The sequence below is a fragment of the Ochotona princeps genome, chromosome X (assembly GCF_030435755.1).
Source record: "Ochotona princeps isolate mOchPri1 chromosome X, mOchPri1.hap1, whole genome shotgun sequence".
NCBI classification, from domain to species: Eukaryota; Metazoa; Chordata; class Mammalia; order Lagomorpha; family Ochotonidae; genus Ochotona; species Ochotona princeps.
In genome coordinates, this window is record NC_080865.1 from 27392179 (window position 1) to 27417186 (window position 25008).

The 25008-nt window shown below is 45.1% G+C and overlaps 1 protein-coding gene across 1 annotated transcript in view; it reads right to left on the reverse strand.

Annotated features, from left to right (window-relative positions):
• Nucleotides 1–24642, reverse strand: part of PDK3 (pyruvate dehydrogenase kinase 3) — a 69283-nt gene extending 44641 nt beyond the window's left edge. Inside the window, exons 1-2 of the mRNA XM_058658425.1 lie at nucleotides 24345–24642; nucleotides 365–506 (exon numbers count right to left, since the gene is read on the reverse strand). Coding sequence (XP_058514408.1) covers nucleotides 365–506; nucleotides 24345–24450 — 248 coding nt within the window. The 5' untranslated portion in view covers nucleotides 24451–24642. The remainder of the gene's footprint in view (nucleotides 1–364; nucleotides 507–24344) is intronic.
• Nucleotides 24643–25008: the final 366 nt, after the last annotated feature.

The window sequence follows — 25008 nt, forward strand, 5'->3', positions numbered from 1 at the left end:
TAAAGAAGCAAGCCTGAGATGACCAAAGTGGCAGACATCTCCTATCTGAAGCACCACAGGCCCACTTACACGGGCTATTCCTTGGCACTGTTTTCTACTTTCAAATTTTCTTTCAACGAACAAACACACAGATAACTGGAAAAATAGGATCTGAGAAGTCAAGAAAGTGCATAGTACAATTTGGCAGCATTTTCATTAAAACAATTTTAAATGAAACAATTTTTTAAAACTCCACTATTAACTGCATGGAAAGCCCAGCAATGCTGAATGACTCATTCTCAGATGGGCATTGTGTGCACTTTGACGTAGAATGGTTCCATGCCAAACGTTCCCAGTGCTGTGGGAAGCCACATTATTGACTTACCAACTCTGAACGAGGCCCACCGAAGGACGGTTCAGCAAGTTATCCGGCAGAAGATTAACTTCTCTCATGGTGTTAGCCAGCCGCACAGGAAGCTCCTTCCGTAGAAACATATAGGAAGTTTTCTCGCATGCATTATCTCTCCCTATTAAGAGACAAGAAATGTTTCATGACTTCACAGTTCAACGGATGCAGAAATCAAGTGCTCTCGTGCCAGAACAGTCATTACTGATCAGGAAAAGAAATCCAGTAATCCAGGAATCACCAGTTAATTTTTTTTCCCTTTGAAATTTCAAGTTTTAATAACTTAAGTACAACAGAAAAAGAATATTTTTGTTTTTGGAACACAACTTTTTTTGTTTTCGTTTTGTTTTTAACACAAATGTTTCCAGTGTTACCGGAGGTAATAGAAAAGGGATCTGGGCTATAATGTGAATTTGTGTTCAGATAAACACTATGGGAAAACTACCAAATTAAAAATAGTGCAACACATATAACTCCTCCTGTCCATAGGGGCTTGCAGGTTACAGATTCATTCATTTCCCAAATATTTACCTACTATATGTCAACTGTTTCATAAGCTTTTTCCGATGTGTTTCTCCAGTGACCCTAGCTCAGCCACTCTGGGAAGTAGTCAAAGGATTCTGGGAGCACTGGAGTTCCCAGAAGGGGCTCTGACACGGACCCAGGACCATCGTCTGTGCCAGTAGAGCCAGCCCCCAATGCAGTAAAGAGAGCTAATCCACCACAACCTGGCACAGAGGGGAAGGCCTAGTGGTGACTAGAAGGAGGGCAGCCAGGAAGTGCTTTGGGGATTGTTCTGAGCTGACCATACACAAAAATTACCAACAGAGGACACAATGAAGAAAAAGGTACCCAACCACTCACAATGGGGAAACCTACACCCTTTCTCCTGCTGCGGCTGCCATAGGGCCCCGGCAATTCTGACAAAAGTCTTGCCTGCAACAGCCAGCCTGGCTGTCCAGTTGATGACAAAGGGTTTGGTAGGAAGGACATGAGCTGTGGGAGAAAGCTACTCTCCTGCCTAGCTCTTTCATTTTATGACAGTAAACATTTGGAAAGTTTCTATAGGTCCCTGAACCTCAGCTGCCTTTATCTGTACAATGGGGATGAACTCTAGCTTCTGTAAAGACTAAGGGTAGTCGCTGCACAGAGTCGGCTATGGAGCGAGGGTTCTGTAGACACCAGCCCTGCGCTCGCATGGCTCCATGATGTAGCCATCCCACCTCCCTGGCACTGGTCCGGCCTCCCTGAAGCTTGACACTCCCTGGGCCAGGGCCAGGAGAGGGAAGCAGAGCTCATCAATTTTCTCCAAGCTCTGCTTATTCTTCCAAACGTGATGAAGGCAGCAAAATATTCTGCAGCAAATATAATTGTTGTATTCTTTCCATCATGTTAAAAGTTAAATAAAAGAAACTTCCCAAGCCATTGCTATTTTACCACGCTGTCCTGCCTTTAGCAAGAATCTGGCTGAGTTGGCCCAGGAAGAAGTCCCCTAGCCTTGATCTTTCCTTTTGCCAATTTTTTTTACCCATTAATGAGCCCCACTCCTTGGCTATTAACCCCTACTCAAACTTGTTGCATTCAAGGTCAAATTCCATCTCTCTGCCCTACTGCAAAACTCCCCTCCTTTAATACAGACTTCCTTATGACTTTTAACAAGAGCCACAGATAAATGGTTTTTCCTACAGTGAAGAAGTGCAAAGAACCTAAGGAGTTGAATGGGACCTAACACTATAAACAGAAGCTTATGATTTAAAAAAATTAACTGATTTATTTTTGATGCAGTGAAAGCTGACATGCTTAAACTGCCAAGTCCACAGGCAATAACAGCAAAACAAATGCTCAGTAGAGGATAGAGAACAAAGACTGTGAGTAGCCAGAGTTGGTGGGCAGGTCCACATTTCTTCACGACACAACAGAATATTAGAGTCAACCTAGCTGCAGTCAAACACATGACTAACACACGAAGCAGGATAAATACTATCTTCCCAAGTCAGTTTGAACTAGGTTTTGCATTGGATGTGTTTTGACACCAAACATACAAGGAAATTAAATGTATAGAGCTTTTTAGAGTTCAGAATTCAGGTAAGGAACTGTGGTCCTGTAGGATAACAACAAAAGCAGGTGCTGGAATTAGACCTGGAGCACTCACAGCTTCAGGACTGTGAGAGTCTTTCCACATGCTCAACCTCAGTGTAACCACCTATAAAAGAAAGAATAGCATCGACTCTGCAATGCCTTGATGAGGTTTCAAATGTACTTAACCTTGAGCATTAACACATTCTGAAAGTTTAGAGGGGGCCCAATTAGACAGCAATCACTAATGATTCTAGGGATGATCTGGCAGAACAACCCGAAATCATGGGATGCCAAATGAGAAGATCCGTGGTTAGTTGCTGCAGATGTGGCCTAGGGTCACCTGTGACCTCTTGGGCTCATGTGATTAGCCTGCCTAACTAAAGGAAGGATGAAGCATACAAAATCAAAGAGAACCACAATTCAGGAAGCATTTCAGCCATTCTCCTTACCTTGGTCAAACTCTTGTACATAACTTCTGGAAAGAAATCTGTCTCTACAACCTTCGAAGGCATCTATTTCAGTGCCACATATGCTTGTGTGTGAGCGTGTGTGTGATTTATTAGAAGAATAGACAATGCTTCCAGAAATTCGTAGGGGTTTTTTTTATCATTTGCCTCCTACATTTTAATTTAGGTCTTGGGACAAATTCTTTATACTTAGATGCTTTAATTATATATCAACTTAAACAGGAGGACAAGTCTTTTATAGTTAGTGAACTAAAAATATGAAATGTATGATTTTTGTAACCTCCCTGTGGCTTTCCTCAGATATACTGAAAGTGTTTTATTCCAGATATTAATGCTGGGTATTCAGTTAAGAACAAAAGATTCTAATCATCTCTTTAATAATAAGCTTACTCCAAAGCATATGGTTTTAAATAAAGACTATTTTGGGGCTAGTGCAAGGGCTCAACTGGCTAATCCCCCACTCGCAATGCTGACATCCCACACAGGCACCATTCATATCCTTGCTGCTCCACTTCCCAGCCAGCTCCCTGCCTGTGGCCTGGGAAAGCAGTGGAGGATGGCCCAAAGCTTTGGGACCCTGCACCCACGTGGGAGACCTGGAAGAAGCTCCCGGCTCCTGGCTTTCATTGCAGCTCAGCTCTGGCCATTGTGGCCATTTGGGGAGTGAACCAGCAAATGGAAGATCTTCCTGTCTCTCCTGACTCTGTAAATCTACCTTTCTAATAAAAATAAATAAATCTTTAAAATAAATACTGTCTGTATACTGTCTTCCAGTATACTGAGAATTTCCCAGTTATTCTTTCCAGTTATTTGCCTGCATTTTCCTAACTTACTTGGCTTTTCTACTTTCCTTAATTTCTATTTTTATTCTATTTCTATTTTTATTCTGCAATTTTCCACAGACTTCATATTATTCTAATTTTCTACTTACATTTCCCTCCTATCCGTCCAGAAGATGACAGAGGCTTTGGGAAACTCCAACTCAGGGAACATAAGTCACCAGCTTTAAATATAATCACATATGTCTTTGGTTTCTCTTCCTCACTTGAAAACACTTTAATTTTTTTCTCTTTCCATTTGGCTTTTATACTCTTTTATTGGGAAATTGGAGACAATTACTGTATGTACAAAAGGCATGAGTGGCAAAGTCGAGAAAGGCTACACAGAGCTTTTCATTTGCCAAGAACCGAATGAAGAGACAGTACCCGTGACTGTGGACTGGAGCAAGTTGTGGTGGCACAGGACATGGCCAGGGGCTTTGGGCCAGGCAGCCTGATTTCCATTGTGACTGGAATTCCTGGCAAAGGCTTAATACTTTTTTTGATCAATTTACACAAAGTTATTCAGTTAAGGAAGCCACCTGACAATAAGTACTTATAACTAAAACAGGGCTGAAGACACTTGGTGAAAAAATGCAAATAAAAAAAGAGATTTCAAAAATTTTATGCATCAAAATAAGTCAATATGGGCCCGGCGGCATGGCCTAGGGGCTAAAGTCCTCGCCTTGAACGCCCTGGGATCTCATATGGGCGCCGGTTCTAATCCTGGCAGCTCTACTTCCCATCCAGCTCCCTGCTTGTGGCATGGGAAAGCAGTCGAGGACGGCTCAAAGCTTTGGGACCCTGCACCCACGTGGGAGACCCAGAAGAGGTTCCTGGTTCCCAGCTTCGGATCAGCGCAGCACCAGCTGTTGCGGTTCACTTGGGGAGTGAATCATCGGATGGAAGATCTTCCTCTCTGTCTCTCCTCCTCTCTGTATATGCAGCTTTCCAATAATAATAAAATCTTTAAAAAAAAAAAAAAAAGCCAATAGGCTCCTGCACCGTGGCTCAGCATCCTAATCCTCCACCAACAGTGCTGGCATCCCATACAAGCACCGGATAGAGGTCCAACTGTTTCACTTCCCATCCACTCCCTGCTTGAGGCCTGGAAAAGCAGTCAAGGACAGCCAAAAGTCTTGGGTCTCCGCACCCACATGGAAGAACTGGAAGAGACTCCAGGCTCCTGGCTTCAAATTGGCTAATCTCTGGCCGTTGCAATCACTTGGGAAACGAATCATCGGATGGAAGATCTTTCTCTCTCTCTCTCTCCTCCTCTCTGTATATCTGATTTTTCAATAATAATAATTTTAATACAATTGGCTTAGCATACTAATCCTTTGCCTGTTGCGCCAGTGTCTCATAATGTGGACTCTGATTTGAGTTCCAGATGCCCCACTTCTGATCGACCTCCCTGCCTGGGGCCTAGGAAAGCATGGGAAATAGCCCAAGTCCTTGGGCCTCCTCAGCCACGCGGGACACCTGGAGGAGACTCCTGGTTCCTGGCTTTGGAAAGTTCAGTTCAGCAGTTATGGCCATTAGGAAGTGAATCAGCGGATGGAAGAACTCTCTCTCTCTCTTTAAATCTGACCTTCAAATAAAAATTAATAAATCTTTTTTGCCTTAAATCAAGTTTTTATTAAGATTTATTTTTATTGGAAAGGTAGATTTATAGAAATAAAGAAAGAGGGAAAGCTCTCCCACCCACTGGCCCACTCCCTAAATGGCTGCAACAGTGGGACTGGAGCCGATCTGAAGTCAAGTGCCAGGAGCTTCTCTGGGTCTCCCATGATGGCCCAAGCACTTCAGCCATCATCCTCTGATTTCCCAGGCCACAAGCAGGGAGCTGGGTGAGAAGTGGAGCAGCCTGGATAAGAACTAGAGCTCCTATAGGATCCTGAAAATGAATAAATCTTTAAACTATAGAAGTCTCTTTGGATTTTGTGGTCTCTTCCATCAAAAAGAGACAATACCACCTAAAGCGTGGCATCTCCTATGCCAAACTTGAAGGTTACCCTTTGTGCATGTCTTTCAGCTTCACATTCTCCCCCCACCATGGCAGAAGCAGTACCAGGATCAAAGAGTACAAAAAGAGAGCAGTTTAACGGAAATTACCAGCAAAACACAGAAGCAGCAGCAACCACCTCATTCTGATAATACTGCTTCCTGTTAATATTGTCAACTACATAAGTTTGCAATATATTTTTCCCATCAATCATGTTATCATGGGTAAAATACAATTGAGAAATTTAACTTTTAAAATTTACTTATTTTCATTTTGTGTGAAAGGCAGAAAAAAAAAACCAGAGAAAGACAGAGATTTTCTATCTACTAGTCCACTCCCCAAAGGCCAACAACGACCAGGGCTGGTAATTGTTGCCAAACCCACGAACCAGGAACTTCATCTAGGTCTCCCACTTGCATAGCAAGAACCCAAGTACTTGTTTCTTTTAAAATGTATTAGAATGAGCAGCAGTGCTGTGGCTTAACAGGTTAATCTTCTGTCTTCAAGTGTGAGCATCCCATATGGGCACTGGCTCATGTTCTGGCTGCTCCACTTTCAATCTGGCTCCCTGCTTACAGGCTGACAAAGCAGTCAAGGACAACCCAAAGCCATGGGGCACTGCACCAACATGGGAGACATAGCTCCTGAATCCTAGCTTCGATCAGCACAGCTGCAGCCATTGTAGTCACCTGTGGAGTGAACCAGCAGATCAAAGATCTTTCTCTATGCCTCTCCTTCTCTCTGTAAATCTGCCTTTCCAATAAAAACAACTAACTTTTAAAAATAGCATTATTTTAAAAATTATTTAGAAGCAGCTCTTAAAAATAAGAGAAATATCATAACAGATGCATACATATAATTCTGCCTCATTTTAAGTTTTTAATGTTTCCATTTGAGACAGAGAGATATCACATCCACCAGCTCACCGTCCAACTGTCATTCAAATTTCAGACTGTTCCTTTTGGATAACTTTTTTTTTATTCTGGTAAAGCCTACAACTAATTACTTTTATGTGAAATTCAATGTTCTCAAAAGATTTAAATCTCATTGAAACTTCAGGGAAGGGCCCAGCACAATAGCCCAGTGGCTAAAGTCCTCGCCTTGCATTCTCCAGGATCCCATACGGCGCCAGCTTGTATCCCAGCTGCTCCACTTCCCATCTAGCTCCCTGCTTGTGGCCTGGGAAAGCAACAGAAAATGGCCTGAAGTCTTGGGACCCTGCAACTGCTTGAGAGACCCAGAAGAAGCTCCTGGCTCCTGGCTTCAGATTAGCATAGCTCCAGACATTGTGGTCACTTGGGGAATGATTCAGCGGATGGAAGATCTTTCTCTCTGTCTCTCCTTCTCTCTGTAAATCTGCCATCCCGATAAAAATTAATTAATCTTTAAAAAAAAATTGAGGGGGGGGGAAAGAGCCACTGCTGGAATGGGTGTCCAGTACAGGGCTACGATAGCACTAGAGACTCTAACGGACCAGATCAGAAGGCCTGAGTTCAAGTCCTGCCTCTGTTCCCAACATCAGCTCCCTGATAATGTGCACCTGGAAAGCAGCAAGTGCTGACTCAGGTGGCTGGATGCATGCCACGCTGAGTGAGTTCTCAGTCCATGGCACAGGCCTGGCGATTGGTGGACAGACTTGCAGTTCATTCTCCTGCTTGTCCCCAGCCACGCAGGTGCCCCTTGCTCAGGAGTACCCTCAGCTATAGGGTCCAGGCAGGAGCTGGATGACACAGGAGCCAAGTGCCACCAGGAGAAACGTGGATATCTGCTTTTATTGTTACTCTATCAGTGACGAATTCCCCAAAGGTGACAGCTGTATCATGGTCATTAGGAGAAGACTTTTGTGCTTAGTACATATCTAAATTTTTCTAAATAAGGATTTGAGAAATGGAGGACATAGCAACCTCATAAACATACAGCAATCTAGGAAAAAAAACAAAATATATTACAGTATTACATATTTACATGGAATTACAAGAAATGCTCTTGAAGGAAAAAAGACTTCTAAAAATGTCTTCCTGCTGCTAGAGCCTTTCCATTCTATACTACATACAAAAATCTCACCTAAAACATGCTGATACACGCAGACATTCTTAATGGGGTTGGAAGTGAATGAACAGGCAGGTGTGGAGTGACTGGGACAGCTCCTCGACTGACAGGCAGAGGTTACAGACCCCTTCTTGGAAAAATGACTGAGCCTACGCTGAGAAGAGACAGCTAATGCTCGCAGGCCCTTCGTCCTCTCTCTAGGAGTCTGGCTTGGCCAATCTTGTGAAGCATATATCTGCTGAAACAGAGCTAGTGAGAAGCCCATGCACTCTGTATGCCAGATAAAAAAAGCAAAGCAAATTGCTAATGCATTTCACCCCAGGTCCAGAAGTTGTGCCATAGGTTTGGGCAACCCCTCTACCATACATACCACTGTCCTAATGGCTGAGTTATAAGTCTTCTGGGCCCCAAGATTTCTCAGAAAGCTGAAAAATCCCTTAGCATACTACCTGGCACATTGTATGGATTCAGTAAATAGTTTCTGATTGCAACTAAAAATTAAAACATTTACTAAGCTGGGGCCACAGTTGTGGCATAGCACATTAAGCCTTTGCCTGTGCTGCTGGCATCCCACAGGGGCACTGGTTTGAGTCCCAGCTGCTCCACTTCTGATCATACTCCCTGTTAATGTGCCTGGCAAAACAGTGGAAGACAGCCCAGGTCCTTGGGCCCTTGTATCCCTGTGGGAGACTTGGAAGAAGCTTCGGGTCCTGGCTGTGAACCAGCCAGATCCAGCCATTAATGGCCACTTGAGGGGTGAACCAGCATACAAAAGATCTTTCTTTCTGTGTGTCTGTCTCTACTCTCTCTGTAACTGTTCCTTTTAAATAAAAATAAATAAATTTTTAAATTTACTAAGGTTAGGTATAAACCTATTATTGCAAATAAAATTCAAGGATTCAAGGTAGCATTTGTTAGTACAAGTTGAATATCCTATACTCGAAAGAGTTGGGACCAGAAGTACCTTGGATTAGTTAATATTTTTTCAGGTTTGTTAATATTTACATTTACATAATGAGTTCTTAGAGATAGGACCCACGTCTAAAAATGAAATGCATTTCTGCTTCATATATACTTTATACATGCATCCTCAAGGCAATTTTATGTCATATTTCTAGTGCACCTGCATTTTGATTGTGACCCATCACACCAAGTCAGGTGTGGAATTTTCCACTTGTAGCAGCACGTCAGCACTCAAAAAGATTTGCCTTTTGGATTTGAAGATGAAGGATTCTCACTACATAAGAGTAAATTCCTCTTACAGATCAGCTTCATTCTACATATTTGATTAAGGAGACTTAAATCCTTAAAGTCAGGAAGAACTAAATGGGAAGTAAAATGGTGATCCTACAGTGGCAGTAACAGTCAATATTACAAGTCAGACTGGAAAGTAGAAAGCAGCAGCACGAACATGCATAGAATTGAAATCACAGAGCTCTGACGCGGTAGGGCAGGAGTAACAACTGCTAGGTAGCCAAGGCCACCACACTTCCCTGCCACCCGAACTCCAGAAGCGGAGGTAGGATCCAGTCGTAAGGGTACACTGGTGAATCATAAGATGCCTTATTGTCATGGGAGGCGGAATAGTTTGCTAAAGGTCACACCAAACCATATGAGAGGTTAACTAAAGCAAAAAGTTCAGTTAGTCATCACACTGAATTAAGCGAGCCCAAAGTCAGCCACACTCATAGTACAAGTGAATTGGAAGTGAGTGCTATGTTTCTTCAACATTGATCAGCTTCTGTAGCTGAGACCTTCAGCCAACAAACTTGAAAATAACTAAAATTCAAGGTTAATAGCTTTTATTCTTATCAGGAATCCGATTTCATACAGGAAGTGCTGTGTCACTCTGCTTCTAATAATTAATTCACAACCAACATCTACTGAGGTCCCGCTATTTGCCATGTACCATGTCATACAATCTCAATCTCCTCAATACACAATCCCACGGTTCAATGCTATAATTTCTGTCTTGTAGAGAAAGACACTGAAGTGCAGTGGGCTTAGGGACCTGCTCGAGCTCACACTACCGGGAGGCAGCAGAAATGAGGAGCTGAGTATGGGTCAGCGTACATCGCGCTGCCATTTCTCGACACAAGGCCGGCGATTTGGCTGAGCCCTTCCAACTCCGAACTGTTTTCTTTTTTCTTTTTTTAAAGATTTTTTTATTATTATTGGAAAGCCGGATATACAGAGAGGAGGAGAGACAGAGAGGAAGATCTTCCATCCGATGATTCACTCCCCAAGTGAGCCGCAACGGGCCGGTGCGCGCCGATCTGAAGCCGGGAACCTGGAACCTCTTCCGGGTCTCCCACGCGGGTGGAGGGTCCCAATGCATTGGGCCGTCCTCAACTGCTTTCCCAGGCCACAAGCAGGGAGCTGGATGGGAAGTGGAGCTGCCGGGATTAGAACCGGCGCCCATATGAGATCCCAGGGCGTTCAAGGCGAGGACTTTAGCCGCTAGGCCACGCCGCCGGGCCCCTCCGAACTGTTTTCAATACAAGCAGAGTATCAGACTGACAGCTGTAAAACAATAAACCTAGATGAGTATTAGATTATGCCATTTCTTGATGTGTAACACAGCAAATGTAGGCAAACCTTCAGCACCATAAAATAGAAACTGCTTTTGCTATAAGGAATTGCATTGAGGGCACTGATATGTTATTTTGAACTGGCAAAGAACATAAGTTTACAAGGTCAATCTACCTGTATGCCTCTGCTAGGTAAGAAACTTAAACCATCTAAGCTTTCGCTTCATCATCTGAGCGATGAAAATCTCCACTTCATTGAACTGTGTGAGAATTCCAACTGTCTCCATCAACCAGTGCATCTGGCAGAGAGTGGTATACAAAAGGAAGTTTCCCTGGCCTCCTGGAAAGAATAATCTCTGGTTCCCTTTGGAAGAGGTGGCTGAGATGTTGTATCAACAGCCAGCCAATGTTTGGGACAGTCCCTTTATTACCGGGGCTTCTACTTCCTTATGCATAAACTTAAGGCAGTCAGAAACACTCTGCTCAAGCCCCACCGAATCAATAAAAACGTACTTTTTGTCTCTAAAGTTATTCGTCCTCCACCAGCCCTGTCCTGCACTACAAATCCTGAGTGCGCTCTGAAGAGCAGATGCTAAGACCAAACAGCCGAGGGAAGCAGGTGCAAATCAAGAAAAAAGGATGCATGTCAACTGGTGTTGGTCCCTGTGTTCTCCAAGCAGAATGCCCGAGGAGACCCTGTATAAAGGACAAATGGCCTAACTCTGCACACGTTCCCAGAGAGCAGTCCTTTTGACAAATGCTTCAGAGAAAGGTATGGACAGAAGAGATACCACAGAGTCATGGGATTCAGAGATTTGTGCTAACAGATACGTATGAGGGTGCTTGGAAAGTTCATGGAAACTGGTATTAAAATATGGGTTTATTTTAGGGCAAAAAAAAAACACCATGAAATGTGTGCAGTTTTTCTGTAATACTGATTTTCACAAACTTTTTAAAAGACCTCCCATATGCATGCATTTCAAAATCTTTTGCAGCAAAATAAATCTTTTAGAGGCCAATACAGTGGTACAGCACAATAATCCTCTGCCTGCAGTATCAGCATCCCAATTGGTACTAATTGTGTCCTGACTCTTCCACTTCTGATCCAGCTCCCAGCTTATGAACTTGGAAAGTAGTGGAGGGTGGCTCCAGTCCTTGAACCCCTACACCCACATTAGACAGCCAGAAGAAGCTCCTGGCTCCAACTTCAAATCGACTCAACAGCAGCCACTGCAGCCATTTAGGGAGTGAAGCAGCAGATGGAAGATTTTCTCTGTTTGTTCTTCTCTGTCCACGAAGTCCGTGTTTCAAGGAAAAAAAAATCTTTTAAAAAAGTAAATATCTTTTAATTACATTTTCCACAAACCTAGTGAAGTATCCTCATATTTGTCCCAGGCTCCTCAGGGTAGTGGCTATGGCCTTTCCAACGTCCCAACACTTCTCTGTTTGCATTTCATTCTAAATCTAGAATGTTCAACTAATGCTGACACACTTCAAAATATGTGAGTGCCAACCTTTGGTATCTCACAGACTATCTCCTAAAATGGTTCCTAGCTCTTAGCCTTGGGAAAACTTTCCAGATAATGCAATGCGGCAGTCCTTAACTCTGGGAGCAGGTATAATGGCATGGGCATCTCAACAGTGCCAGTGTGCAGACCCTAGGCCTGAGACGGCCTGAACTGGTACCCAGGAACTGCACAGGCCTCTGACAACTCGATGAGAGAAAACCACCCACGAAGTCTGCGATTACACTAGGGCCAAGATGGTTTTGTTTACACAAATATTTTTAGTTATTTTTTTCAATGTCTGACTTTTGTTTCCGTTTCTGCTTCTTAGAGATCTGACCATAAACGTAATCTTTAGGAGACATCTCAGTATCATCAACTCTTTTTTTTTCTTTCTCTTTGAGATGATCCTAAATGAGAAAGAGAATCAACAAACAAATTCCTTAAGGCAGCAGCTGTGCTTAAGGATTTGGGGATGCTAGGCCAGCAGCAACGCTGCACTTGCTGGGTCCTGCCTTCTGCAGGTCTGTTCAGGCACTGTACTCAGCCTCCTTTCCCAGCTAGCACGGGGCGGCCAAACGTGTAGGTGAGAAGACTCCAGGTTTTACCACCCACTGTTTGTGTAGTTACCTACCTACTTGAAGCTTGGGCTTCCTAACTTGTTAAGCTGCCGCAGATGCTTAGCGAACTGAAGCAAACTGCATGTCACAGCCATCTGTTGGTAAGTACTCGCTGAGTGCTAGCTCAGCCTATGGCTGCCTGGCCAGGTGCATACAGAGTCCATTTTTGTTTCCTGCTGAAACAGCTCACACAAGCTAAGCTTAGGTCAAAGAAGCACAAAAAAGACTACATGTGCCCAAGCTGACCGTCACCAAGCACACAACACACAAGATACACTTCTGGGGAAGCTGTACCCTGGCCACAAAGACAGCGTGTAGAGCACAGGAGACCTGGTGTGAGGCGCACAGCACCCTGCCTGAAGGGTTTAGTATAGCTCGCGTGCCGACTTCAGCACAATGCAATGAGTAGGGAGCAGCAATGCAGCAAACACCACTTCCCTTTTTAGCCACAGAATCATAAGGACAAACGAACCCAACTCACACAAAGCCCACATCCAGGTACTAAGGAAAATGTACTACTAAGATTACGAAAGCACTGTATTCTCTTAGAGGTGATCGAGGATAAGGTTCAGAGGGAAGACTGAGTATGGTTTCATTTATGAAAATGTAACTGTCAGAAAAAAACATGCGTGGTGTAGTGTGCTAACCCTCTACCTACAGTGCCAGCATCCCATGTGGGCACCAGTTTGAGTCCCTCCTGCTCAATTTTCGATCCAGCTCCTTGCTGATGGCCTGGGAAGGCAGCAGAGGACAGCCCAAGGCTTTGGGAACCTGCACTCAAGCAAGAGATGCAAAAGAAGCTCCTGACTCCTGGTTTCGGACTGGCCCAGCTTCAGCAAATCCCAGCCATTTCTGGGAGTGAACCAGGGAATGGGAGCTCTCTGTGTTTCCCTCTCTTTCAAGTAAAAGATATAAATCTTTTTAAAGAAAGAAAAGGAGGTATGTCACAAATTTCAAAAGGCCTTATATTGTTTTCTGACCAACAGCACATGGGAAAATATTTAACTTTATAGTATGGGAAAATGTTAAGAGACATGATAATTAATTCCCAACAGTGAGACTATTCTATACTGACCCCATGCCCCACTAAGAAATTAGCAACTGGTACAACACTTGAGCAAAACCACAGATCAAGGCTAAGAATGAAAACAAAATCCTAACTCTTTAGGTGACCCTTAAGGGAACAAAACACCACTGCGTTAGAATGCAAAGCATTCAATTAGAGAAACTATAAATGCTGACCTGTGCAAACACAATAATTTACCATAATCTTTGTGCCATTCATTAGAGCTGAGTATAATCTCAGAGTTCAAATGAGACAATGAGCAGGAGAAGGTTCTCCTTGAGGGATATGAAGGACACCTATTGCAGGTCACGATCAAGCTCAGCTCTGCCACAAAGGAAACTAACGAGGTAAACTGGTTCCCCTGCTATAAAGAAAAATGGACTAACTGGAGACACCTCAACATTAGTTTCAAAGCCAGTTTAAGTGACACGGCTTTCTACATAGAAAACCTAAGAATGCCACATAATCCACCCACAGTCCCTTGGCACATTTCCAATCATGTACTTAGCAATGCGAACACTGACTAATGCATCAGCATACACAAACAATTCATGAAAATGATGAAAAGTGAGATTCCAGTAACTCAAGTCACAAGGATATTTTCCCCACAACAAAATGCAGACTCGCAGGGAAAAAAACTTCAGTTCCCATGCTACCTGTTCCACAATTAAAATCACAAGGCCTCTTTCGGTGCAGCTGTGAAGAAACTGACAGCACAGCCTTTAAGATAAAGCTACATCCCCTCCTAACCCTGAAGCCCTTTCACATGCTAATTTCATATAAGATAGATACCATGCAGGTAAACCACTGACTACCTGGAAGTCTTAATTACCACGTAAGTTACACTCCAGTTTTAGTGTTCCCAGCACACGGAAGAAAAGGAGCTATACTATGCAAATGCAAATTAAGAGCAATGGCTGCTCAGTTCTTTAAGCAGTGAACTGAATTGTTAGAGCAGCAATTTACAAACTTTGTGAAAAGACCCTGATAGGAAACAGTTTTAGCTTCCTAGGCCCTACTGTCTCAGGCACTTAGCCAACACTGCAGTGGCGGGACAGAAGACACGGAAAACACATATCAGTTGGCACAGCCGTGTTCCGGTACAACTTTACTTACAACTTTATTGACCACTGATTCGTCAATGATATATTTACCACTGATTCGTCAATGATAACAAATGTCCCAGATTATCACACAATATGGATAGTATCAGAGGCCATATTGAGGGAGTAAGATGTAGGAACTTATTGTACCTTCTACTCAATTTTGCTGTGAATTTAAAATTATTAAAGCCTACTGGAGCCAGTATTGTGGCACAGCAAATTACACCACCATCCCATATGGTTTGAGTACCAGCTGCTCCACTTCTAATCCAGCTCCCTGTTGACACAGCTGAGAAAGCAGCAGTCAAAGGTCCAAGTCCTTGGGCTTCTGCACCCATGGAGGATATGGAAAAGAAGTCCCTGGCTCCTAGCTTTGGCCTAGCGTAGCCCCAGCCACTGAGGCCATTTGGTAAGTGGACAAGAGGATGGAATCTCTCTCTAACTCTGCCTTCCAAATAAACAAATCCTTAAAAGAAATAATAAAATCTGTTATTTTTTTTTAAGCCAGGTGGTGAGACTACAGTTTGAAATTCCATCTTAGACCAGGGCGTTGTAGAGTGCAAGGGAGATCATGCCGGGCAGATGTAGGACGTACCAAGGAGTCTTTATCAGCCAAGCTTTGCGATGGCAGTACCCACTGCTCTAGGAACTGTGACCATCTAGGCCTGCTGAGGTCTTGGCCACACGTTCAGTTGGGTGGCACCAGCACTGCCCACCCATTTCCTAACTGATTTAAAAGACCACCAATGGGGAACATCTTACCTGTAGGTTCCCTGCCCAACAAGGAGGAGTCAAGGAATGCTTAAAATCCCCAGACCCTTCCTCAAACCTTCGGTGTTTCTCTCTCCCTCAGAGGCACCCCACCTCCGGGCTTTCTCTCCGGAGGTGCCTCCCCTTCCCTCCCTTCCCTGCTCACCTGGTCCCTTCGCAAATAAACTTTTCTGTTTGCAACAGATCCCAGCTTTTTATTTCTATACTAAGCTGAGGGAAGAACCCACTGGGCTTTTCTGGTAACAGGAACCACCAGCATATTCGGAGTCCCACCTCCCTAATTACTAGCTGCAGGTTCTAGGCAACCATTCATCTAATAACAGAAAGTAGCAAATGTAGTCACAGTGGCAATCCAGTCTGAAGCAAAAGCCTGAGAGGAAGAAATAGTCGTTACTGTGAAATTCATCCCTTAAACTGCACACCTATGTTCAGGCTTCCCCAGCAGCATGTTATCCTAAGAGATCCTCAGTGAACAACCCAGACATACTTACCAAGCTGCAAGCATTCACCTTTTCCTGGCTTCTCTGCCCAAGCAATGAACACAGGGTGAGCAATACAGACATACATGGGCCATGTTCAGGGGCTACCTCTGTCCTCGAAGTCTGTCCGCAAGAAGGCAGAGAGCAAGTCAGGATCACCATGCAAGAGTGACTCAGAGAGAGAGCCCCTCCCCATCATGCGCTTTTATGGGGGCTTGCAAGGCAGAGTGGTTATGCAACAATGCTACACTGCCCCACCCTCAGGTTCCAGATAATAATGGGTATGCATTCTTTGAAGCATAGGGGTCGAAAAGTATTACACAGGCAGGAGAAGTGTAGCTTCCAAGTTCGTGACGCTGAACTGGCTGTCTAAGACCATAGTAAGGATATTCCAAAACTAAAAAGAATTTGCCTATCTTATCACAGAAACAAAATAACTGAATATCCACATGCCACAATGAACAAGGGACAGGAGAGATACTTTCTGATCATATCCAGTAACATGCCTGAAGTTTCCCAAATCTCGCCAACAGCCTGCTCAGCTTCCAAAAGCATCTTGGGAAGAACCCATGCAGCCATCAGTAAGTGGTAAGTGTGGCCTTTCAAGTGGCTCTAAAGGCAACTAAGTTGGCATGCCTTAAAGGAGTCCTACACATGGCGGGAGGGGTTGGGGGAATCCCAGAGCCTATGAAACTGTGACATAAAATGAAATTACAGGGCCCGGCGGCGTGGCCTAGCAGCTAAAGTCCTCTCCTTGAACGCCCCGGGATCCCATATGGGTGCCGGTTCTAATCCCAGCAGCTCCACTTCCCATCCAGCTCCCTGCTTGTGGCCTGGGAAAGCAGTTGAGGACGGCCCAATGCATTGGGACACCGCATCCGTGTGGGAGACCCGGAAGAGGTTTCTGGTTCCCGGCTTTGGATGGGCGCGCACCGGTCCGTTGCGGCTCACTTGGGGAGTGAATCATTGGATGGAAGATCTTCCTCTCTGTCTCTCCTCTCTGTATATCTGACTTTGTAATAAAATAAATAAATCTTTAAAAAAAAAAAAAAACGAAATTACAAAAAAGGCATCCTACAGCCCCAGAAAACCTGCCCTATCAGATCTTAAACACCCCAGAGCCCAATTTTTTCTTTAAATGTAAACAAGCAAGACGTGATAAATCACCTGTGATATTTTTACCCTAAAGTAAAACTGGTCTCCTCCTCTTTGACTCTGAATAGCTGCTGGTTTCTGTCTCCCAAAGGCTGGTCCAGTTCCTGGGAATGCTGCCCAATAGAAAAACATTTCAGCTTACAGACAAAATCTATGACAGACATGCAGAGGTACAAAGTAAACACACTTTTCTCCCTTTTCCTAATGTACTTTAAAAAAAGAGAGAAGGAGAAAGCCATCGGTACACTCCCCAAATGCCAACCGTACCACACAGGCTGCCATCCCTGGTGTTGCCACCAGCACCTCTCCGGCCTACATTAGAAGGAGCTGCAGTCAGGTGCCAGAACCGGGACTCTGCCCCAGGAACTCAGACATGGACCGCAGGACTCTGAGCCAGCATCGTAACCACTAGGCCAAATACCCACCCCAGCCATGGTCTAACCGCTCAAGACTGACGTTGTGACACAGCAGGTAAAGCCACCTGCTACAATGCCAGCAGCCCATCAGATCCCTGCTAATATGCCTGAGAAAGCATCAGAGGATAGCCCAAGAGCTTGGGCTCCTGTACCCAGGTAGGAGACTGGAAAGAAGTTCCCAGCTCCTGCTTTCAGCCTGGCCTAGCCTCAGCTATTATAGCCATCTGGGAAGTGAACCAGCAGATCAACAATCTCCTTCTCTCTTTCTCTAACTCTGTCTTTCAAATATATAAATAAATCCTTAAAAAGAGGTTCCTGTAGCTGAGAGATGGTAATCATACAGCACAAAGATGTTCAAAAGAAATAAAATGATAATTATAATCATTAGAACCAAAAATTCAAACTGAAATTTTTATTAAAACAAGTATGGCTCTCAAAAAACAAAGAAAACATACAACATGGTTTAAAAAAAGGATTAAAAACAGAAAGCAAAAGAAATCTAAAGATGCTTTTTATTATAGACGGCAGATGTGTCATATCAATAAGTATAAACAATTCACAAAAAGCAACGTCACAAAGCAACTGAACTCTGTACTACATTGAGAGACATATTCGAAACAAGTAAGTCAAAACAGTTTAGAATAAAAGGATAGCAATGCTGTCCTAGGAAAGGTAAACAAGAAAATAGGGAACTAGATTTCATTTCAAACAGGGTTGAATCCAGGCCATAAAGCATCCAACAAGGAAAAGGGCAGCACTGCCCCATGCTAAAGGGTACGTGTCACAACACGGACTAGGCAGTCACTAAGCGTCCCACATCACACCAACAGCCACAGACACCTTCTTTTTGCTGCCCAAGGAACATTCACAGAAAATGTCCACATACTGGACTTCAATGTAAACATCAGTAAAGCAGAGTAACTCAGGGAACACTCTCTGATTAACATGTAGCAAAACTAAATGAAAATAAAATTAAAATACAGACTGCACAAACACTGGAGATTGTCAAGCTCTCTCAGACTATTCTTAAATGGTAGAAGAACAAAAATCTGAGGATTCAGAAGAGCTGGAGGAGGAGAAAAGATAAAAGGCATGAGGTGGGAAAGCAGTGCTCGGAAGCCCAACCCCTGCCTACAATATGGACACAAAGAACCACACAGAAAAGAAAACAAGACCCAAGGGTTTTAAAAGAATAAACCTGAGAAGATCAGATGAAATTAATAAACTCGGAATAAACATCAATGAACCAGAAAACAAAAGTGATAAAGCAAATAAATCCAACTGCGAAAAAATCAGCTACATAACCACAAAAGTCAAAGGAAACCATTACAGAAAAAAATAACACTGGACATAGATTACCATCTCAGCTATTCAAATTGACCTACTAAAATCCCAAATGACTATGATAATTTTCTAGAAAAATATAATAAAACACACCGTCAGAAGAAATCAAACACCTATTACAGATCAATACCACAGGACACAGAAGGCTGTCAAAGAGCAGCATTTCCGCAACACATTTAAACGGCTTCTACCAAATCTTAACACACTGCACACGCACATGATACCTATAGGCAAGTAGGTATTATGGGTATCAATAAAATGAACCCAAGAATTCATCAGACTAGTGTGTCCTCTTTCTATACACATTTGGAATTTTCTATAATAAAAAGCTAAAAACAAAGAAATGTTTTCTCCAGGGGAAAGATTCTACCTAGCTAGTATTTGTTTTACCTATCAAAAGTTTGACAACGGTGTGTTGAAAGTGTAGGGAAGCAGGCACTCTCGGAAGCTTCTAGTGACAGTGTCAACAGTGTGAGCAGGCAACCTCTACAGAAAGCAATTTGACACTGTTTATCAAAATTACCAACACACATACCCACTGAAGCAGTAATCTCTTGTTTAGAAATGTGTCCTATGTATGCACTCAGACATGCATGAAATTACAATGTACACAGTAATTCCCTGTAGTACTGGCTGTCATAGCAAATATTGAAAAGAATCTATAACCCACTAAAAGGGAGCTTGCTAATTACACTGTAACCATATAACCAAGTTCTCTAAAGCCATAAAAAGGAAAATCTGTGCAGAAAGAGATATGGAACACTCTCTAAGGCATTGTGCTTAACAACAAAATACAAAGACATAAGTTGCTCATTATGCAGAAAAAAAGGGCTGGGGGGAAAGCCAAGTAGACAGAAGCAGGAAGCAGGCCCTTCTGCATAACACTCAGTTTAGAACCATGTGGCTGTCATCTCAAGGCCAAAAAGAAAACCTCATTTCAAAAAAAATGCCACCCTTTGGAATGCTCAAGTGCCATAATAAACTAGTAATCCATTTAGGACAGTTGTGACCCTTGTTATATGAATGGGAGGTCATATTTCAAGAAAAGATGGAGTTCAAGGAAGTTTTACTGTTTTAAAGGACACACAGAAACACTGCATGCTAATGGAAGTGGGCCTACAGATTAAACATGATCAACTTAATGGGCTTTAATCTTGGTGATGCTTTGGGTTTGTAAGAACGTTGTATTTATTTTCACTTTATTTGAAAGGCAGAGAGACAGAGAGCATTTTCTCATTTTCACTGGTTCACTCCCAATCACCTTTAACAGTCAGGGCACAAGCCAAAGCCAAGAACTCAGTACAAGTGTCCAAGTGGGTGGCAGGGACCCACCTACCTGAGCCATCATCTGTTGCCTCCTGGGTGTGCATTAGCAGGAAGCTGGATCAGAAGCTGAGCCAGAACTCAAATCCAGGTACTCCAACATCACGTATCAGTGCTGAAGAAGCATCTTAGCCACTGTGCCAAGTGTCTGCTCCATGTTGGTGGCATTACACAGACCTGGATTATTCTAAAAGTACCAGTGCCCTGAGTCCCATTCCCAAACTACTGACATCAGGAACATGCAGTATGTGCCTTCAGCCAGAAAATCCCTGATTTGAACGCTTTAAAACAATGAGTATGTCAAGGGACACTTGGCAATGCTGAAGATACATCTGCGTGTCCCAACTTGGATGGGGACTGTTAACTGACATCTAGAGGGCAGAGGACAAGGATGTTGCTAAATCTCTCACAATACACTGGAGAGTGTCCCACCACAACAACTGGGCCTAAAACTTCAAGAATACAGTGACAATAAAGCCCTATTCTAAAATAGCAATCAATTTTGGTCTCCATTCTTTTTTTTAAGATTTATTTATTTTTATTGGAAAGTCAGATTTATTGAAAGAAGAGACAGGAAGATCTTCCACCCACAGGCTCACTCCCCAAGTGACCACATGGCTGGAACTGAGCCAATCTGAAGCCAGCAGCCAGGAGTTTCTTCCAGGCCTTCCACATGGGTGCAGGGTCCCAAGGCTGTGGGCCTCCCTCCACTGTTTTCCCAGACCACAAGCAGGGAGCTGGAAGGCAAATGGGGCAGCTGGGATATGAACTGGCACCAATATGGAATCCTGGTGCATGCAAGGCAGGGACCTTAGTCACTAGGCTACAAACTTAGACCCTCCTCATTTTTTTTAAATATTTATTTTTATTGTGAAGTCAGATATACAGAGAGGAGAAAAAGAGAGGAAGACCTTCCATCTGTTGATTCACTCCCCAAGTGACTGCAACGGCTGGAACTGAGTCGATCCAAAGCCAGGAGCCAGGAGCCAGGAGCTTCTTCCAGGTCTCCCATGCAAGTGCAGGGTCCTAAGACTTTGGGCCATCCTCGACTGCTTTTCCAGGCCACAAGCAGGGAGCTGGGTGGGAAGCGGGGCCGCTGGGATTAGAACAGGTGCCCATATAGGATCCCAGTACGTGCAAGGCGGGGACTTTAGCCACTAGGCCACCATGCAGGGCCCTCTTCATTCTTTTTTAAGCCATGGTGATTATTTATTCATTCATGAGGCAGAGAGACATGGAGCTTCCATCCCCCATTCATCCCCCAAACGTCCGAAACCACCAGGGCTGGATGGAGGCCTGGAGCCAGGAACTCAATGCAGGCTGCCCCTTGGGGACCTAACTACTGAGTGAGCCATCACCTGCTGCCTCCCAGAGTGGATCTGGAACTGGAACTGGAAGCCTGAGTTGGGAATCAAACTCTCCTATACAGGTATCTTGACCAGCATTTTAACTGCTAGGCCAAACACCTGCCCCAGCTTTTACTCCTAACAAAGGAAATAATCACTCACTAATGCATGCACAATAAAGTTATTTCATTGGCTACAGAAACTGGATACTAAATATAGAGTGAATTGGTAGCCATCCAGCACTCCCTCCAGAACCAGTTATACATCAAGAGTCAGCCACAGTCCCATCAGGCTGGCACCCTTTGCCAGCTGCTGTCCCCCATTGAATCCTCTATACCTTTGAGCCACCTCCTTCCCCAGGAGCTTTCTTCATCCCATGTGGGCATAAAACATTGCTGCTTCCCCTCCTCATCTGTCAAATATCCCTCCACTCATTCTAAAATCCCTAACTTCCTCACCACTTGCCAAAATAGAATCGCTATCAAGAGATAGAACCTGGGCCCGGTGTGGTAGCCTAGTAGCTAAAGTCCTCATCTTGCATGCACTGGGATCCCATATGGGTGCAGGTTCTAGTCCTGGCTGCCCCGCTTCCCATCCAGCTCCCTGCTTGTGGCCTGGGAAAGCAGTCGAGAACAAGCCCAAAGCCTGGGGACCCTGCACCCGGTGCATGGGAGACCTGGAAGAGGCTCTAGACTCCTGGCTTCAGATTGGCTCAGTTCCAGCCACTGTGGCCACTTGGGGAGTAAATCAATGAACAGAAGATCTTCCTCTCTGTCTTTCCTCCTCTCTATCTGACTTTCCAATAAAAGTAAAATAAATCTTTGAAAAAAACTTCTGAAAAAAAGAGAACCTGGAGAAACAGTAGAAATGGCTTTTGTATAATTCCCTTCTTTAAGTCGTCATATTTTTAAGGATCGGCTCATTAACATCTGATTCATCTCTGGGCATTCAAAACCACACTTGCAGTTTCCAGGACATTCCACTACAATTACAGCTCTTCTGTGTGCTTCCTTAACAGACAGGACAAATTATTATGCTTCTCCCATGGTCTGATATTAATGAGTAATTCTACCTGTCCCAAAATAGGTCAGAAGACCTGCATGGGGAATACCTCTCAAAAGATTCGGTCCTTTTCAAACTAAGGGCTTCTCCCTTTCCTCTGAAATTGCAATCATATGGTTTGGGGCTGTGCTTTAGAAATTACCTAGTATAATGTACACATTTTGTTAACAAGGAAACTGACCCCCATGAGGATGGGTCCCTTAGCCAAGGGCCTCGAGGCAGAAGCAGAATGAGAACATTCTCTTGCAGATAGCGGCTCCATAGATTTTCCATGCTAACATTATTCCCGTACTGTGATTTTCCTACTCAAATAACATCCTTATCAAGACCTCTATTAGCATGGGGAAGAGCTAGCTGCTAGAGAACTAAATGTGGTACCATTCCAGCCCTGCTACAGAGTCATCACTGAAATGCTGAGGGCTGGAGACTACAGAGTTGTGGATTCCTCTTCCTCCTTTCATGGTCTCAGTTTACTCTAGTGTAAGATGGAGAGCTTCAAGAGCCTGCTTCCAACCAGAAAGTAGGTGGGACGGCTGCTGGGAGAAAAGGCAACCTTGTGCGTTCTAGACTTGGAAATCAGGAACTTCCCGAGGCTCAAAAATTCTACAAGAGGCCAAAGAAGGGAGAGTAGAATTACTCAAAAGCTTTTGCTCATGAAGTTTAAGATACAAAACTCAAGCATGATGGAACTTGGCCTGCGTCATCATTCTCCTGCAAACTGGTTTCCTTTTCACTTGTTCTCAAATTTATTCTGATCACGACTACTTGTTTAAGTCTGGACATCAGTTTTTCTACTGCAGGTCTTCTGGCATGTTCTAGCTAGCCTGCACTTTGGATTTTGTTTGGTTGGTTCGTTTTTTGAGTTGTTTCTTTCACAGATGACAACCATCTCTGACATTCAGATGAAACTCAAAGAAGGCAGAGACAACCTTCTATCTCCCCTTGAGAACTTAGAATACCTTTGCTCCCTGGTTTGATTTCCCTTGGGGGTTACTGAGCTCCCCTCTGGCAGCTGCATTCACACTTTGTTAAGGCTTTCAGGTGTTTCCCAAGCAGTCCCCCACATTGAGGAAAGGCCATCCAGTCAACAGAAGGGAGACTCCCTTTGTACCGTGGGCCTCTAGCAGGCAGAGGGCCTGGGCCTTAGGCGCTCCCTCCCCAACCTGTGCAAGCTGCCCTGGCCCTGCGCACCAGGCCACAGGACAAAGCAGGTGGGACAGCAAGGAAAGGTGGGGGCACCGAGGCCTGACACCCTGTGTCGCGGCGGGGAGCCCACAGTCTGCATGCGGCTAACATGGAAGGTGGCTGCAGTGCAGCGCTGTAACTGCTCTAACCTAACAAGCGAGAGACGACAGTTCGAATCTTACCACTGAAACTGCACAGCAACGCCTCGGAGCAGAAAGGGGACAAAACAGCATTGCATAATCTTCTCGATCTCAAGGTGTTTCTAAACAGCGCTTAACCAACCCCTGTAAAGCTCTAAAAATAAAAACATTAAAAAGCCACCCACAGTGGAATCTAAAGTTTCCAGGGCGCTGAGGTTGGCGTCAGGCTGATAGGAAGCTCCCGACTGCAGCGTTGGGGAGTCGTAGCGATCGAGCGACCGGGGGACGCTCTCTGCGTGTCCGCCTAAGCTCCGGGGTCGGCCGCCGCGAGAGGGCCAGGCCCTGCCCCCTCTCCGCCCCGGAGCCGGAGCCCTGCGGAGAGCCCCAGGGCATTCCCGAGCCGCGCCCGCGCTTCCCACCCGCTGCACCCAGAGGCTGCGGAAGCGGGGCGGTGGGCGCCGAGGGCAGCCTGACGGCCAGTGGCCCCGCACTTACCGAAGTCCAGGAACTGTTTGATGGAGAGAGGTGACGGCGAGAAGCGCGAGTAGCGCTCGATCTGCTTGGGAACGGGCTGCTTGAGCAGCCGGTGGAACAGCCGCATTCTTGCCGGCGCAGGGCACTGCCCCGAAAAGATGCCCTGGCGTCCGCAAGGGCCGGCGCGGCGAGCCGCGCGGATCCTGCACGTCCACCCGACGCGCCCCGGGCCGCCGTAGACGCCTCAGCTCCGCCGGTGCGAGCGCCTCAGCTCCTCACCACAGCCGGTCGCCCGCGACTTCCCCAGGCCCCGCCCACGAGGCGTGACCGGCTGCTGCACGTACGCGGCGCACGAGGGAGAGGCGGGGCGCACGAGGGGAGGGCCGCCGCACTCGCTCGCCGCTCATTGGTCGCCGCCGCCGTCCCGGCTGGTTTTTGCCGGGGCGGATCGGGGCGCGTCGCCGCTCAGTTGTTTCTCCACTGGTGCTGGGATTCAGTTCGCGCCCCGCCAGAGTGGCCATTCCTAGTCCCGCCCCCGCGGAGCTACTCGGCCGCCCAGGGATAGCAGAGGTGCCACGGCTCTGGTGGGAGGCCGGGAGCCCACGCCAGGAATCCAGTTGTGCACTGCACTCAGGACCCTTCTCAACCAGTCACCGCCTCCGGGAGGCCTTCCTGGTATCTGCTG